The sequence below is a fragment of the Arvicola amphibius genome, chromosome 3 (assembly GCF_903992535.2).
Source record: "Arvicola amphibius chromosome 3, mArvAmp1.2, whole genome shotgun sequence".
Taxonomy (NCBI): Eukaryota; Metazoa; Chordata; class Mammalia; order Rodentia; family Cricetidae; genus Arvicola; species Arvicola amphibius.
In genome coordinates this window covers 176,387,961-176,406,091 of record NC_052049.1, presented here as the reverse complement: position 1 = coordinate 176,406,091, position 18,131 = coordinate 176,387,961, and the positions used below count along the sequence as shown (strand labels likewise).

General features: G+C 47.8%; 2 protein-coding genes across 3 annotated transcripts in view; one reads left to right on the top strand and one right to left on the bottom strand.

Annotated features, from left to right (window-relative positions):
• Positions 1–16,889, bottom strand: part of Ccdc12 (coiled-coil domain containing 12) — a 53,538-nt gene extending 36,649 nt beyond the window's left edge. Inside the window, exons 1-2 of the mRNA XM_038322421.2 lie at positions 16,786–16,889; positions 16,037–16,233 (exon numbers count right to left, since the gene is read on the bottom strand). Of these exons, the coding sequence (XP_038178349.1) occupies positions 16,037–16,132 (96 nt within the window). The 5' untranslated portion in view covers positions 16,133–16,233; positions 16,786–16,889. The remainder of the gene's footprint in view (positions 1–16,036; positions 16,234–16,785) is intronic.
• Positions 16,292–18,131, top strand: part of Nbeal2 (neurobeachin like 2) — a 31,814-nt gene continuing 29,974 nt past the window's right edge. For both annotated transcript variants that reach the window (XM_038322418.2, XM_038322416.2), the window contains exons 1-2: positions 16,292–16,400; positions 16,712–16,920. In XM_038322418.2, coding sequence (XP_038178346.1) covers positions 16,810–16,920 — 111 coding nt within the window. In that variant the 5' untranslated portion in view covers positions 16,292–16,400; positions 16,712–16,809. The remainder of the gene's footprint in view (positions 16,401–16,711; positions 16,921–18,131) is intronic.

Here is an 18,131-nt window from a genome sequence, read left to right as displayed (position 1 = left end):
TCATCCCTTCATAGTGTCACACAGAGAAAGACCTCCCTTGTCCTGAGACGACACAGATCTGCAGACTCTAACTGCACACCCAGAACCTGAGTGCAAGCCAGGAAAAGTCACAGCACACAAGGGACACGGAGGTCGGAAGGGACTTCCTGAATCTAGAGACTCCCACTCCAACTGCTCGGTTCTTGCCCCTCCTCAGCTTAAAGTCCTTCCTCCTCTTCCATGTCTTCCACTCAGTCTCTCAAGTGTCTTCTAGTCCCTTGGCCAGGTAAAGCTGTGAGTTACACAGTCTGGAACAAAGGCCCCTGAAGTGGGCAAGATGATGAGAAAAAGTGGGGCACATGCACCCACATTGTTTCAAAAGCTTCTACTTCCATGTAGCCCTTGCATGTAAGTGGCACCCTCCTTCCAGGATGCTGATGGCTTCTGTTACCCTTGACAGTATTGGGTAGAATACTAGATGGTAACTGGTAGCGTGGGAGTTTAGCCTGCCCCTGCTGGAGATAAGAGGGAGCCTCCTCCCCGACCTCTATTCCTGGCACAGTGGACAGTGGCACTCAACAGTAAAAGATGACAGCCCCCACACCCCGCTGGCAGTGAGCCTTACAGGAGTGACCTCGGCAAACACTCACTTTCACTTCCTATGGAGAAAGGACCTGCCTATAAGTAAGGAATCCAGCCACTGCCCAGCCCTAAGAACACTGAGGGCTGGAGGGGGGAATCGCACAAACAAGTACTCTGTTCCAATTCCTAATATTTTCTCTCTAGACAGAACAGCTCTTCTCAGCCCTGGATCAAAATAGCCCCAGAGTATAGATATTACTCCCGAAGGGGCTTTGCTGCCGAAACAACTGCTTTTCTTCTTAGAATTCTTTCAAGAGTATAAGTTGCTGTTTCCCTCTAGAGGCTAGAGTACCCATATTAAAGGCAAGGCTCTGAAGTAGGAAGAAGAATCCCACATAACAGACACATCAGACTCTGACCACCAGTTACTTAGGAGGAAGGGCTGGAGCTGGAAGTATGGACGCAGTATCCATGGGGATTTGTATATGCTGGCAATGTGTGAGGGTCTGGCTGTGCAGATGTGGGCCAGGGGTGACTGTGGAGATGTTTGGGGTAAACAGAGTGTGAGTGTGGCGAGGGGAGGTGCTGAGCCAAAGTATTTATTAGGGAGGTGGGCTGTCGGGCTGAGGAGTCTGAGGAACAAGATGCACAGCATGTAGAGAGAGGGTGTGGAGTATACACTGCTGTGTATTCCGTACTTGAATTAAAAATGAGTTGGGAGCATGGGGGTGTCACAGCTATTTGTGTTGGGGAGGTATTCTTCAGAAATCCAAGATGCTACATGGAATGTCTTCACCTGGAAATAAAAAATTAACTATATGAACTGCATTTCAGTTTTTGGAGACAAGATCTCATATGACCCAGGCTGGCCTCAACTTAGCTGTGTAGCTGAGGATGACTGCAGACTTCTGATCCTCCGCCTCAAGTAGGGCTGCAGTGGTTATAGGGAAGTTCCAGCACCCATGTTATACAGTGCTAAGGAAAGGACCCCAGGCTTTGTGCACGTTCGGCAAGCGCTCTGCCAGCTGAGCTACAGTCTGAGCCTACACTGTTATTCTTAGTGTCTCTTTAGACATCAACAGCAGCCTGATCCAGATCCCTGCAGAGTGCAACAGAAAGCTAACTGACCATTCGAAAGGCACCACCCAAGCTGGGCACGGTGGTACATGATTATAATCCCAGCATTCCAGAGGCTAAAGTAAAAGAATTTCAAGTCAAGGCCAGCCTCGACTATGTGAAACACTGTCACAAACTGAAAAACCAAGCCAACACAAACAAGCAGACAAAAGCCACAGCTAATTTAATATTGCACTGAGTCAATTTCATCCCCAAGGGAAGGAAAACAAAACTATCTCCCCCAAACCTTTGATATCTACTTCATACCATTAGCTACATAATGGATTCAGAGTAGGCAATCTGGATTGCACGAGATCTTATCTCAAGAAGAATAAGAAGAAAATGCCTTTTTAGCCCAGTGTGGTTGTTTAGGCCTTTAATTCCAGCATTTGGGAGGCAGAGGCAGGCCTGCCTCTGAGATTAAAGCCAGGCTGGTCTATATATTGAGTTCTAAGACTTCCATAGTAAGACCCTGCCTCAAAAAAAAATATGTAAAAAACTAAAAATCACATAAAACAAAGAACTCAAAAAATTCCTAGAAATCAGGGCCTGAAAAAACGGCTCTGATAAAGAGCGCTTGCTGCTTTTCCAGAGGACCCAAGTTTGGTTCCCAGCATCCACAATAGCTCATAACTGCCTGTGACTCTGAGGACCAACATCTCTGAATTCTGGAGGCACCTGTACTCACATGCCCACACCTATACACATAACTACACATAATTAAAAAAAAATAGAACTCAATCTTAAAAAAGAGTTCCTAGAAATCAGCTGGAGATGGTGCCCAGTGGCAGAGCACTTAATTGCCCAGCATGCCCAATATGCCAGGGGTCCTGGGTCCAAACCCCCAGCAACACCCAGCCCCTCATTTTTGGAATCAATAGGAAAAAACTGTCAAGTAACCCAATAAGAAAGGAGAGGGGCAAGCCTATGCGTACTCGGCAGACAGAGCCAGGGGATTTCTCAAGTTCAAAGGCAGCAAGGTCTACACAGTGAGTGCTAGGCCAGCCAGGGTGACACAGCAGGCCTGTCTGGAAAAGGAGGCTGGGGAAAGACTCCCCAGGCCCTTCACATAAACATATGGAAAGACACTGCATCATTTAATCACAAAGATTTACTCCCCACCCCCCACAGCTATCATAAAAGAGTTCTATGACATCAAGTGTTAGAGGGAAGTCTCACACTGCTGATGGAGTCTGCCAGGATCTACCTTATATAGTCTGTGACCTATAATTACATCCCTTGGTATAGAACCAACATACACGTGTTTTTGTTTGCCAATACACTAATGTACAAAACTGGGAATAAAGTGGGCGTGGTAATATACATCTATAATCCCAACATATAGGAGGCCAAGACAGAAAGATGTTGAGTGTGAGGCCAGCCTGGACTATATAGCTATACCAAAAAAGTGAGAATATCGGCATATTCCGTAATTACTGCAACCTGGAAATCCAGAGCAGTAGGAACTGACTCCACAGGCATCGTGGCTCACACAGGAAGATCAGCTTGACTCTGAGGCCAGCCTGGGCTATAAAGTGAGTTCAAGGTTAAGTCTGAACTACAAAGAAGGCCCATCTCACTGCCCATGCCCCTAAATGAATAAGTGAACTAAACTCTCAATAACTAACATATAACGATGAACAAAATGCCAGATATAAAAGGACATGAGGCTACTACCATCTTAACACTTGGGAAGCCAAGGGTCAGGTTACAAGGGCATTATATGGTCTTACATCTCCTGAGGACCAGTGGCTTTCACAAGCTGGGGCCAGTAAGGCCTTCACAAAGTGGAAGGATGCTCACTTCTTAGTGGGGCTCCAACCTCCTTGCTACATGCAACCTTCAGGGCCTGGACACTACTTTCCCTACATACTCTGAAAAAACTCAGGACTTAGCTCCCCTACCACTATGTCCTGCTAAATCCATTCCCAGACTTCCCCTGACTCTGTGGCACCCAAGAACCTGCTGGCCCTCCCTGTCTGGTCCTCTTGCCTCTCTCTCCCCAAAGCCAAGCTAAGGAGTGTGCTAACATACCCGATTTTATGTAGAGCTTCAGACTGGATTCAGGATGTTATTAGTGCTAGACAGCCACTCTACCAACTGAGCTACAACCCCAGCCTCCCGGGGATGTTTCTGCCCCCCAGACAAGCCAATAAGTTCTCACTCATCTGAGATGCTCCTCCCTTGGCCCACACCCACCCCTGCCTCAGAGGCACAGAGGTCGCTGAAGCCTGGAAGCAGCATGCAGTCTCTCCTACAATATGGCCAGTTGCCCTAAGTCTCTGCCATTACCACCTTCCCTGCTGACAGTCTGTCCAAACCTCCCAAAGAAACCCTTGAGTCAGGGAGACCATTTGGTCTGCAATGCAAGCCCAAGGCTGAGCATACAGCTGGTACTCCATAAACACCGGGCAGTGGCTGCTGTGAGGATGGATAGCTATTGTTCCAGAAAGAGAAGCCATTTTACTTCCATAACAGAATGCCAGGGAGCTATCACAGAGTCCTAGAAAAAGGCAGCACTGAGGCCACCTGGGGAACAAACATGCCAGGTGTCCCGAGTGTGCACCAGGGCAGAACAGGGAAGAGCTGCAAACTGTCTTCCCGGATGGTCCTGACACACAGGTAGGTCTGACCTCTGACTCATCCGGTACTTTGCTTTCACACATAGCCACCCTTGGGAGGATGACTCCATCCAAACTGTCAATGATGGCTCATCAACAGGTGCTGATGGAGCTCCAAACCTCACACCCACAAGGTTCTCTCTCTGTTTCCTTGATCTCAGGTCTGAGAAGCTCAGAGACAAGAACAGACTTAGCAAGAATGGAGATGAGACACAGGGGTTTCCTTTCTCCTCTTCCTCCTCCTCCTTTAAAAACTTTTATTTTTAAATTGTGTGTCTGTGAGTGCGCACATGCTAGCATGCATATACATTGCCCGAGGAGGCCAGAAATGGGTAACAGATCTCCAGGAACCAGAGTTAGAGGCAGTTGTGAGCTACCAACATGAGTACTAGGAATGGAACTCTGGCCTCCTGCAAGATCAGTACAAGTTCCTAACCATGGAGCCATGTCTCCAGTCCTTATTTTCTTCTTAATTGACATGTCGCCCTCAAAATGAACTCTACCTTCAAGCAACTAGGTCTAGGATGAGAATAACCTCTTTGCTTCCATCATAACAAAGCCAGCTACACCAACCAGCACCTAGCAAAGGCTTGAAGACTACCTGGGCTTCCCCCTTTCAGGAGGCTAGAAAGAAAATATACATATCGTGTTTACGAGAGGCCCCGTGCCAGACACCTGTAGCCTCCACAGTCTCTATCTCCCAGCTACCAGTAGAAGCCACACCTCAATTCTACAGACAAGGGAGGTGGGCAGAGCTTAAAGATTGGCTTAAGGTCTCAGAGCTATGATGAACTGAGCTGAGGTTTAACCCAGATCTGCCCAGCACTGATACCCATGCGATCTCCACTACAACACTGGGCCCATGCCACACCAGGCAGCCTGATGACAATCTCTGCTCACAAGGGCAAGACATTCCTTCACAGGACTGCAGATTACAGATACCTGGGCACTGAGGAGAGGAGTGGAGAATATGAAGCCAGGTCCTAAGTACAATACAGGGATAGCAATAACTCAAAGCATTTCTGAGGCAGGTTCCTTAAGCCCCAGATTTCTCGGTCTGGTAAATAAGAGTGAACTGGGCCGGGGGGGGGGGGTGCACGCCTTTAATCCCAGCACTTGGGAGGCAGAGGCAGGCGGATCTCTGTGAGTCTGAGGTCAGCCTGATCTACAAGAGCTAGTTCCAGGACAAGCTCCAAAGCCACAGAGAAACCCTGTCTGAAAAAAAAAAAAGTGAATATCCAACTCTGGGACAGTACAAGGTGAGACGTGCCTGAAATGGCTAAGCAAATGTTATGCCTACCAAACTGCAAGAGGTTGTAAACTCAGAATGACCTCCTGGGCTGTCTTTGCAACTAGGCTATTGGGCATGAGGATGTGGCCATGCAGGCTGAGAGGCTCTGCATATGTCACACGCTGCTCTCTACCCGTGACTGCTCTCCCTACATCCAACATTTGATAGCTCTTCCCTCCTGCTCCTTTCCCCACCCCAGCCCCCTGCCAGCCAGGGGCACTCCTCACTACTCACAGTGCTTTCTACCGTGGCACTGTTCCCTCTCTCTGTGCTGTGAGCCTTCTAAGAGTACAGAGCACAGCCACAGTGTTCCACTCAGTTCACAAAGGAGGCCCGAGACTGGCATCTGCTGGGTGAACCAGCCATGAAGATGAACACGTTAATTCAAGGCTTCTGCCCAACCCTTGGCTCCCAAATGCTGGCCTGGGGGACCTTCTGAGCGTCTACCCTTTCTCTTGCCCTCATTATCTTAGTAAATGGGGTTCAGGTAGAAACATGGTTCTTATGCATTGAGCTAGAACCTCAGGAATGTACTGTGTGAGAAGGTACCCAGGAGTCACAGTGGCTATTTAAATGTAAATTAACGAAAACCAAATTCCACACTAGCCACACGGCAAGGGCTAAAATCCACATGGGGCTAGTGGTCAAGGGTTCGGACAGTGGGGACTACAGACAGCCGTCACCCCGTAAAGTCCTACTGCACAGCCCTGCTCTGCCCTACAGCTGCTGGTCTGGAGCTGCTCGTGAGCCTCAAGCTGTCGTGTGGGCTCCTGATGGTAAGCCACAGCACTGGCAGCAATAGGCCGCCCACTCCGGCCCAGTGCTCCAGGAAGCCGGCAGCCATGGGTGCTTGTGTGAAGTTCATCACTTTCACAGTGACTACACTCGCACACTGAGGAGGAAAGGGGTCGCGAGAGGACAAAGTGGCCTCATACCGCCCAGCTGGGCTGGACTGCACTGAAAGGGAGCTACAGAGATCTATCCACACAGCCCTGAAGCTGCTCACCTGTCCGTTTTGCTTGGAACTTCTGGAAGAATGCCAGAAAACAAAACAAACAAGACAAAAAAAAAAATCAACTACAATAGAGGAAAGTGCCCAAGCTGGCTGCCCTCCCAGCTGGAAATCCTGGCTCCAGCAGGATTGGGTCACTAAATCACCCAGCACTTTCAGGAACATACTGTGTCCCCCTCCTCTCCAGCTCCCGTCACTTACCACCTCCCACTCATAGCTCACCTCTTCCTTACATTAAGTTGCCTCAGACCCAACCTGACCCTACCTGAAAACAACACTATGCTTGGACTTCCCAACTGTCCACCAGGGCTGGCTGACCACAAAACACTGCTTTAGCCAGCACTGACCTCTCTGGCATCCACCTCCCCACAGGACGTGCACGTACTAGAATCTGGCAGCATCACTTCCCTCCAGGACCCTGGTAATCCAGCACCTGAGCTTCTCTGCTGTGTCCTCACAAACCTGTCACAGCAGGTTGGCTCACCAGGAAGTGGCCTGTCTTCCACACAGAGCTGTGTGCCTAACAATACACAAAACCAGGGTGACTCTAAATCTTGTCTGTCTTCTCTCCCTACAATCTCAGGACCGCTTCAAAACCAATACCGTTAAATTGTGAGCTTATAGTTGCAGACGGGGAGAAAATAATGGAAGCAAACAACCCACTCAGGAGGAGCTCACTGAAGGACCAGTCAGACTGCTGGGAGACACCAAGGGACAGGTGCTAAAGGTCAAAGGGCTCCCCCCTGGCAGGTGCAGGCCAAGACAGTGCTTAGTCCTGTTGTCCAGTGTCATATCAAAGGCCTGAAAAAAAATGTAGAGCACTTCCTCCCTAAGGGAGGGGCCTCCTGGGATCTTATCTGCTGAGAGCAGACAGTCCACACTTCCTCCCAATCTTCCCACTTACCATGTCATACAAGAGGCTGCTGTGGGCTGGAAAACTAACTCAAAGTAATTTATGCACTTGTCCTTCTGACACAGAAAACGGGGATAAGAAACTGACGTCAGTGAGGAAATACTAACTTGACTAGGGGATGCTAAGTTACACAAAGTAGAATTCAACTAAAAAAGCACAGCCTCGAATATAATTCAAGACTGAGTAGTATATTAAATATTGTGAGAAACCTGAAAGGAAATTAGGGATGACAGCCAATGTGGAATGTATGAGCCTAAGACCTATAAATAATTTTTTTGTAGGAGGCTGGCTCCCCTTTAGAGTATTAGCCAGAACCAGCTGAGTGTTATTATTAAAGAGTTTTTCCTTTATATAATCTTTTATTTATATGCTCTCTGAAGTGGTCAGAGTGATTTCTCACTGGAAAGGGATAGTTACAGACACACACACACACACCCTTTCTCATAGAGAAAGGTGGGAAAATGTTACTTAAGAACTGCAGAGGAGCCAGAGGGCTCCGTGAGTAAAGGTACTTCCTACCAAGCCCAACAGACTACAGAGTGCATTCCAGAACAGCTAGGGTTACAGAGAAACCCTGTCTCCAAAAATCAATAACAAAGCGAGCCGCACAGTGGCTCATTGTGTAAGGCGCTCATTCGCGTGTGCGAGTGAGTGCGTGTGCTCGCGAGTTCGAATCCCGTGTGTCGTGTCTGTGCGTGTGCTGCTTGTGCGAACCGAGTCTCTCCCACGCGGTCTTGTGGGAAAAAAATCAATAACAAAACTAAACAAAATTAGCATATAGCGTAGCAATCACATTGCTCAGTATGTATTCAAAAGAACTAAAGCAATAATCAAAAGGTGCCCACTGGATTAATGGGTAATAAAATGAGAGTTAGAGTCAGTGAGGGATGAAGCCTGGTGGCAGAGTCCAAGCTTAGTATGGGTTCAATCCTCAGTAATGAAAATCTACAAAATATATGGGAGATCCACATTACTATTACTTAGACTTAAAAAGAAACAAAATCCTGATACCTGGCACAATATTAATGAACACTGAAAATCTGTGCCAACCAGGCAATGGAGCCTGATGACCCGAGTCTGATTCCTGGATCCCACATAAAGGTGGGAGAAGAGACCTGACTCCACAGAGTTGTTCTCTGACCTTCCTGCACACCTCAATCCCATCATAGGACACAAGAGAAAGTTTAGATTTAAGCTAAGCAAAATAAGGCAAATGTAACAGGATATCTACTATCTAATAAAGTATCTAGAGCAGGGAAATTCAAACCTCATAGAAAGTAAACTGGCGGTGGAGTGAAGGAAATGGTGAATTATTGCCTAATAGGTGTAGCGTTTCTGCTGAAGATGGTAAAAGCTTTGGAAACAGTAGTGATGATTATGCAACATTGCATAAAATTAGTACAACTGAAAAGAAGTTAAACCGGCAAGTTTGGTGTTTTATATAGTCTATCACACACACACACACAAATGACACAGAAAGGAAGACAGCGAGGACGCAGGAAAGGGGAAGCTGTGACAAGGCCATTTCTTACACTAGATGCTGGGAGTCTGTAGCTCACTGAACTCCTGACAGCGACAGCACCTCATTTCACTGAATGCCACAGTACCAGCCCAGCTGGTTTCTCCATATCTTAGCCAGTGGACTGCTAAGTACAAGCCATCTCAACCTACCCTTTAGCCCTTTGGCTGGAGAGCAGTGAGCCACAGGCTGGCTGGCATTAGTGGCAGCAGTATAGTGGTAGCTACAAAAATCACAAACTCACCACAGCTGTTCCAACAGTGGAAGACAAGCCAAAACAAGCTGTGTTTTGTAGCTTAGCACTATGAGAGGAAGATCATATCACACACAGGTAATTTGAAAATTATCCAAATTTAAATTCTAAATACAATTTCAAGTGCTACAAATATGCATCATTTTCACACCATTGAAGTTTTTTTTTTAAATCTGGGAGCTGGATCAGTGTGTAAAAACATCTCTCATGCAAACCTGATGATCTGAGTTTGATCCTTAGAACCGAAGTAAAAAACTCAGATGTAGAAGCTCACCCTATAATCCAGTACTTCTAGAGTAAGCTGGAGGCAGAAGAGGAAGTCAGCAGAAACTCATGTTTCTGAAGATGTATTTATTTTGTGGTCTGCATGTGTGTATGTGTGTGTGCGTGCCTGTGTGTGCACAGGCACAGCATGCCACAGTGCACCCCTGGAGGCTAGATGCTGTTCAGGGCTACATATACCAGGTTGCTGGCCAGTGAACTTCTGCGGACCCTCTGGTTTTCATCTCACTGTAGAAGCACTAGGATGACAGGTGGGTTCTGGGGATTTGAACTCAGGGCTTCACATGTTTTGCCCACCAAACCACCTCCTCAACCCAATTTTGTTAAAGACCAGATAATTCACAACAGCCAGATCATATCAGAAAGCACACAGTGGCTAGGGGTGTAGCTCAATGATTAGAAAGATCTGAGCTCAGCCCAGCACCACAAAAACAGAAAAGAGATTATACGGTAAGACGTTTCCAAACCCGCTCTCCTGTGTATCTCATCTCAGCAAGGGGGAGCAGCAGTGCTTGGTGGTGCAGGTCTGTAATCCCAGGTACTCAGGAGTCTGAGGCAGAGGATTATTAACTCAAAAGGTATGCCTGGATTACAGAATGAGTTCAAAACTAGTTTAACAAGACCGTGTCAGAATGAGAGGTCTGGGAAGACACAGCTCAGTGACACAGGGAATGCCTAACTGGCCTGAGGATCTAAATTTGATCATCAGTACTACAAAAAAAAAAAAAAAAGGTAAAAATTCAGTGTGTAAAAATTATCATCAGCTGGGTGTGGTGGCTCAGGTCAGCCTGGTCTACAAGTGAGTTCCAGGACAGCCAGGGCTACACAGAGAAACCCTGTGTCGGAAAACTAAACAAAGAGAGCTATCTTTTGTTCTCAGGGTCTCTCCCTCCTAGTGTTCCTTTGGTCTTAATCACATGATCTTGGGCACATGACCTAACCTCTACTGGTTTGAGCTTCCACCCATAAATTAACAGTAAAACCTTCCTCCCACTGATTTATCAGGTTGTCATCAAGACCAGATAGGATAATCTGTGCTGGTGACACATTCACCCAGTTAACGCTGACCGTGCTGTTGTGTTTAATAACGAACAAAACCAGAGACCCTAGGAACTCCCAGCTCCCTTTCCCCATTTTCCTCCACAGGGCTATCTCCATCTAACACTAGACACAGTGTGCTTGGTATTTGTCTCCCCAGCAGAAAAGGAAGAGACTGGGACAGACTGCTTTCGCCACAACTACACTTCCAGTGCCTGAAGCCTGCACATGGTGCACTCGGTACATATTCCTGCACATGGTGCACTTGGTACATATTCCTGCATATGGTGCGCTTGGTACATATTTCTGCACATGGTGCGCTCGGTACATATTCCTGCACATGGTGCACTCAGTACATATTCCTGCACATGGTGCACTCGGTACATATTCCTGCACATGGTGCACTCGGTACATATTCCTGCACATGGTGCACTCGGTATATATTCCTGCACATGGTGCACTCGGTACATATTCCTGCACATGGTGCGCTTGGTACATATTCCTGCACATGGTGCGCTTGGTACATATTCCTGCACATGGTGCACTCGGTACATATTCCTGCACATGGTGCACTCGGTACATATTCCTGCACATGGTGCACTCGGTACATATTCCTGCACATGGTGCACTCGGTACATATTCCTGCACATGGTGCACTCGGTACATATTCCTGCACATGGTGCACTCGGTATATATTCCTGCACATGGTCCACTCGGTATATACTCCTGCACATGGTCCACTAGGTATATATTCCTGCACATGGTGCACTAGGTATAAATTCCTGCACATGGTCCACTCGGTATATATTCCTGCACATGGTCCACTCGGTATATATTCCCGCACATGGCATACTCAGTATATATTCCTGTTAAAGAACAGATTGTCAGCCCCAATGATCTGTTTGGAAGCAAACCAAACATTTTGTCACATAAACTGAAAAAAACAAGGAAAAAATATAACTTCCCTTTTCTAATTAGGAAAAGGACTAAGGAAACAAATTTAAAAACCTATAAAAAGGGTCAAGCCTGCTGCAACACATCTTTTAATTTCAGCATTTAGTTAGGAAGGCAGATCTCTGAGTTTCAGACCAGCCAAGGTTTTATCCAAAAAAACCCTCCACCTCCTCCATAAGAGCCTGTAGATAGGGAAACAATCCAGGGGAAGGTGAAAACTTCTGAGTCAAGATGGAAGCTTTACAGCCATTTCTACTCTATGCTTGTTTAGACTTGTTTTTCTTAATTTTATGTGTATGAGTGTTTGCCTGCATGCAGTGCCTTAGAGGTCAGAAGAAGAAAAGGACATTGCATCCCATAGAACTGGAGTTACAGACAGTTATGAGGAACCATATGGATGCTGGGAACGGAACCTGGGCGTCTGCAACAGTAGCCAGTGCTCTTAACTGCTGAGCTGTCCTCTATCCAGCCCTACTTCTAAAGAAAATGAGAGGAAACGCCAAGGACCAATGGCGAGCTCTTGATTCTAACGCAGAAGCCATACAATTCCCATATGTAAACTCCTACAACTAAGCTAAAAACTTTCTGAAGTCAGACTGTGAGAATTTAACCCAATAAAATAGTAAAATACCAGTATGTCAGCAAACTGAATAATTTAGATGATTCTAGACTATGTACAAATTCATAGAAAAACACGAACTATCTAAACTGACTCATGAAGAAGCAAAAAAATTGAATGGATTTGCACCTAGTAAGTAAACAGCAAATCAGCTCAGAGATAGAACTCTTGGTTAGCATGTAAAGTCCCGAGTTCCATCCCAGAAACACAGGAGTTTAAAAAAAAAAGGCGGGGGGGGGGGCAGGAATATGGCTCAATTGGTAAAGTGCCTGTCACGCAGGCATGAGGACCCATGTTCTGAGGGCCCTAGCACCCATGCAGCTATCATAAACCAGGTGATTTACATCTGTAAGCGCAACACTGAGGAAGGCAGAAATTCAAAGGACCCTACAGCTAACTGACCAGCCAGCCTAACCAAAGTGATGAGGTCTAGATTCAGTGAGAAGAGACTATTTTAAAAAATAGTATGAGCCCTGCCGTGGTGGCACATGCCTTTAATCCCAGTGCTAGCGAGGCAGAGGCAGGCGATCTCTATGAGTTCAAGGCCAGCCTGGTCCACAGAGTTCTAGGACAGCCAAGGCTACACAGAGAAACCCTGTATCAAAAAAAAAAATAAATAAATAAAAATAACATGGGAACTGTCTCAGTTAATGAAGCCCATGCTCTGAACACATAAGGACCTGAATTCTGATCCCCAGAACTCATGTAACAACAAAAAAGCAGGGCATGCGTACCACACTTCCTCACCTGTAACCCTGCAGCTTGCTGGCCAGCAGGTCCAGCCAATATCTGAGCATGATGAATTCAGTGAGAGAAACCCTGTCTCACACCCGATGTCAACCTCTGGTCTCCAAAAGTCTAATACACATGTACACATATATACACTCCATACACATGCACACACACACACACACACACACACACACACACGATGGAATGAAATCAAGAAAGACAACTAATATTGACATGTATCCAGACACACCTGCACACCCAAATCTACATGAACAGTACATGTTCCTCCTGATCAAAGAAAAGATAAAATCCTCAAAACAACAACACAGACCTCTTCAGTGGTCAATTCTAGCACACATTTAAAAGGTCCCCAGCACCATATAAAACCCAATATGGTGGCTCAGGTTTATAATCCCAGCACTGTGAGGTTGGTGGCAGAGGGATTAGAAATTCAAGGTCAGGGGAGGGGAGGGGAGGGGAGGGTGAGAGTGGGAGGGAAATGGGAGGAGGTGGAAATTTTTAATAAATAAATTTTTAAAAAAATAATGGTTAAGAAAAAGAAATTCAAGGTCATCCTCTAGTATTTGAGTACAAAACCAATCTCAGGCTACAAGAATCCTATCTTAAACACAAAGACAACAACAAAACAAAAAACAAAAAACCTAACAAGACAATATCCACAGCTGAAGAAAGTAAAAAGAACTTAGTCAAGTGGAAAGGCATCCCACAGTCATGGACCAATAAATTTAACATATTTAAAATGATAACATCCCAAATGATTTACAGATTCAAGGCAATCCCTATGAAATCTCTTTACAAAACCAGGGAAATTCATTCCAGAATTCAGACAGTCTTCCTTATTTGGTTCTTTTGAGAAAGGGTTCCTCACTGTGTATCCAAAGCTGGCTTTAACCACGTGACAGCCCTCCTGCCTGAGGCTCTCAATTGATCAGTTAACAACCACACACCACCATCCCTAGCATCACACAGAATCTTAAACCAACTTTAATGACCAAAACAATCTTGAAAAGAAACTAAATTACACCACTTAAACTAACTTTGAAACTTGCTGCAGGCCGGGTGTGGTGCACATGCCTTTAATCCTGGCACATGGGAGACAGAGGCTGGCAGATCTCTGAGTTTGAGGTAAGCCTGGTCTACAGTTCCCAGACAGTCAGGGTTACACAGAGAAACCCTGTGAGAGAGAGGGAGGGGGGGCAGGGAGAGGGAGAGAGAGAGAGAGAGAGAGAGAGAGAGAGAGAGAGAACAAAAAGCAAACAAACAAAACAACAGCAAAAATCTACAAGGCTACACAATTTAAAATAATGTAAAGCTGGACAAGGTTTCACCTGCCTGTAATACCAGCTCCTTAGGAGAGAATAAAGTAGAAGAATCCTGAGTTCAAGGTTAGCCTGGACAACATAGAAAATCCACCTCAAAAACCCAGCAACAACGAAACACTATCTCTATGTATCTTGTTGCTGGGACTGGTGAGCAGGCTCGATGGTTAAAGAGAGCTTGCTATGAACCCATGAGGACCGGGTACAGATCCAAGCACCCCCATGGCAGACTGAGAAGGGGCTTGCACTTGCCCATAACCCTTGCACAGTGGATGGGCAGAGACAGGAGTCTTGCTGTCTGCCAACCTACCCCAAAACCAACAAAAACCCCACAAGTTTCCGGTTAGAGGAGAGACCCCGCTGCAAGAGTAAGGCAGAGAGACAGATGAGGATTAGTCAAGCCTGAGATTCCCAAGGTCTGGAGCTAGAGGACAATTATCTGATGGCTCTCACAGGCCGCCAACAAACACGGAAGCCCATGCAGCCAGCTTTCACTCCCAACTACTTCCCCTTTTCGCTTTCTCACAGAGATACAAGGTAGAGTACACAGCTACTCTGGGAGGAAAACAAAGGCCAGCCAAGACTGATTAACCTGGGTTTGGATTTTTTTTTTTTTTAGATTTCTTTATTATGTATACAGTGTTCTGTCTGCATGTATGCTTGGACGTCAGAAGAGGGCACCAGATCTCATTACAGATGGTTGTGAGCCACCATATGCTTGCTGGGAATTGAACTCAGGATCTCTGGAAGAGCACCTCAGAACCATCTCTTCGCTGTCCCCCCCCCCACACACACACACAGGGTTTCTCTGTAGCTAAGGAGCCTGTCTTGGAACTCGCTCTGTAGACTAGGCTGGCCTCGAACTTACGGAGATCTGCCTGCCTCTGCCTCCTGAGTGCTGAGATTAAAGGCGTGCGCCACCACAGCCCGGTCTGGTTTTTGATTAAATCAGAGGTGGAGTCTCTGACTTTCCCTACTTGTGGCAGATGTTTTATTTTGTTGAATGATGGACACCGGTTTTTGCCTATATAACAACAGAGCCAACAACTTTGAGCCCCTTAAGCTCGTCCGTTACTAATTTTTCCTACTAGATTTCAAAATAGCCCACAAAAAGTGAATGTGTCACTCCCCCACTGGAGACGTGGAAGAAAGCAGGCTCAGGAACATGGACAATTTGTCCCAAGATTCAGTGTCGAGTGACACACGGGTAGTGAATTTCAGAGTCCCTCTTCATTGCTTTGGAAAGACCTGCAAGGAGAGAAGAATCCAGGCCATCTCGGTGGCTAAGGAAAGGCAAGTGCTTCAGAGCCAAGCTGGGAAAGAAAAGGGAGCCTTCTTGCCCTGCAGGCCACCCAGACTCGTTTGGACTTTTGCCAGATCGACTCCGGCTGCACAACCACAGCAAAGTCAGTCACTCGCCCTCCTACCCAACGGGGAGCCCTGGTGGGTAGGTGCCAGGAGGCCAGCTCGGGGGACCCACCAAAAACGTAAAAAAACAAAAACAAACAAACAAAAAAGAACCCCAAAACATGTAAAACAGCTCGCTCGGATGGCCATCTTGGCTGTCGCGCGAGAACCACTGGCCAAAGCGCACGCGCGAGGTCCGCCCCTGGGCTGAAGAGACAAGCCTATCTCAACAGCAGATCCCAGCGCCGCACTATCGCGCATGCGCTCCTCGAGCGCGCACGCGCGTCTCGACAACAGTGTTTCCCTCGCCCTCCGCCCTCCCGCTCTGACCCAGAACACTGGCCTCCATGCCTGCAGCTCTCACTCCACGTCCCTCACCTTGCGCCCGGTTTTCTCCCGGAGGGCCTTCAACCGTTCTTTCCGCCGCAGCGCCTCCTCCTCGAGGCGGCCCATACCGGCGGCAGCAGCCGCCATCTTACCCGGGGCCCCGCCTTTTCTCACCGCTTCGCGCAGGCCCAGTGAGCAGAAGAATGCTTGACGGCCAATCCAAGGGCGAGAATGGAGAGCCGGAAGCCCTGAAAACCAATCAATGCTGAGTTTCTACAGCAGGCCACGCCCTTTGCCTGGAGCAACCTGTGCAGCGAGCGAGCCGGCCGGGTGGAGGAAAGGCGTTAAGTCCGATTTTCCTAACCCTAATCAGTGAGAAAACAAGTAGAATCAGACCTGAGAGGCAGAGATTAGAGTGAGTCGATTGCTCTGCTTTTGCCTCACCGCCACCCGCCTCTCCTGGTCGCCCTCTTGGAATGCTTAGCCATCCTTATCCACTTGTGCTGATTCTTCAAGGAGCGAATGCCTCGAGAAGCATTCCCTGGGTCGGGTGTGGTGGTGCACGTTTATAATTTCAGCAGTTAAGAGGCCGAGGCAGCAAAATTATGGGCTCAAGTTCAATCTGGGTTACGTAAGGAAATCGTCTTAAAACACCACCACCAGACACCAGAAACCCTCCGTGGCCACTCTCCTTCCCACTCTGAGGTCAGTCTCTCTCCTCCACAGACAGCAGCCAGTGGCACCTCGGACTCGCCTAATGAGTTGCTCCTAAGCCTGTCGGTCCACTCTCTCCTCCAGACCTGCGCAGTTCGAGGCCTGGCTGCATGGCCTTTTCCTTTGAACTCAACAATGGCCTCTCATCCCGTTCTGGGGCAGCAGCATACTCAGGGTCAGGCTCCCGTCTCTGCAAAAAAGCAAACGTCAACCAGGGCCAAGTAAGCGCCACAGAACTTACTCCTTCCTCCCAGTTTCTGAAGAGTTTGTGGCTGATGGTCACAGATGCACGCACCCGCTTCCTTACCCTGCTCCTCTTCCTAGGAGATGACCAGCCCTTTAGCGACGTTGCTCCGTGCTTGGAGTTTGTACTATAAACAAACTGGTCCCTAGGTGAAGGCGCTTCCCTCCCAGCTCCCTTTAAATGCCACAGCCCCCTAACCTCACTGTCCCAGGTGAACATGGCTCTGTCTTGGACCTTCCCTCACAGTAGGAGAGGGAGTGGCTGCCTGTGCTTAGGAAAGGTCAAGTCAGACTAGGATGCATGGGACAAGAGAAAAAGTCGAGAACGTAAGGGCCACCCGCTCCAAGAGTTCAAAACAGGACAGGAATAAGGACAGAGTCAGCTTTCTCTTGGCCACCCCGCGATCTAGGGCACGCCAGGCTGACCAGTTCCTAGGACCAATAGGATCTGTCGACCTAGCAAACTTTCCCTGACTCCTAACAAAGAACCTTATTCCTATCCAACACCTGGTGCTCCCTCACTTCACTTCACAAGCAGTCTGGGCACAAGGAAAGGGACAGGGCGGAGGTGACAGCGCCCCAGCAAAGATTCAGCCAGGCCAAGGTCCTTTGTTCCTGCTGCCCCTGTGATCCTCATTCCACCCGTCTGGGCCTCAGTTTTTTCCATTCATCAGAATAGGCATGAGACACCCCACGAGGCATTCTCCCTCAGGTCAAAGGAACAAACAAACAGACAAACAAACGAAAACAGAAAACGTGACAAGCGAGTACTGGGCCCTGGGAGGAGGGGTTGTCTCCAAGGGAGCAACTGGAAAGGGTTCCTAGAGGGAGTGGGCCAGATCCTAAACTTGGTTAAGGAGCTGTCCAATGGAAGGACGCCGCTCCTCTGCAGGTGGGTGTCCTGCCGTCGGCTGATGCTTCTTTCCATCCAGCCCAGCACTAGGCAGGAACTCAAGGGTGGCACTCGTCTGTCATACAGCTCTTGGAACAGAACGTTGCACGTAGTTAGCGCCACAAGTGGTCCTCACGGACGAGGTTATTATTAGTATTTGTTGAAAGACCCTAGTCATCCCCGCGCAAACCGCAGTCCCTTCCCGGAATAGCGATAATTCCAAGCCTGATAGATTATACACACCAGGATGGACAACTCAGGAAGCCCTTCCCCGCCCCCTAGCCCGGGAGGCTGGCA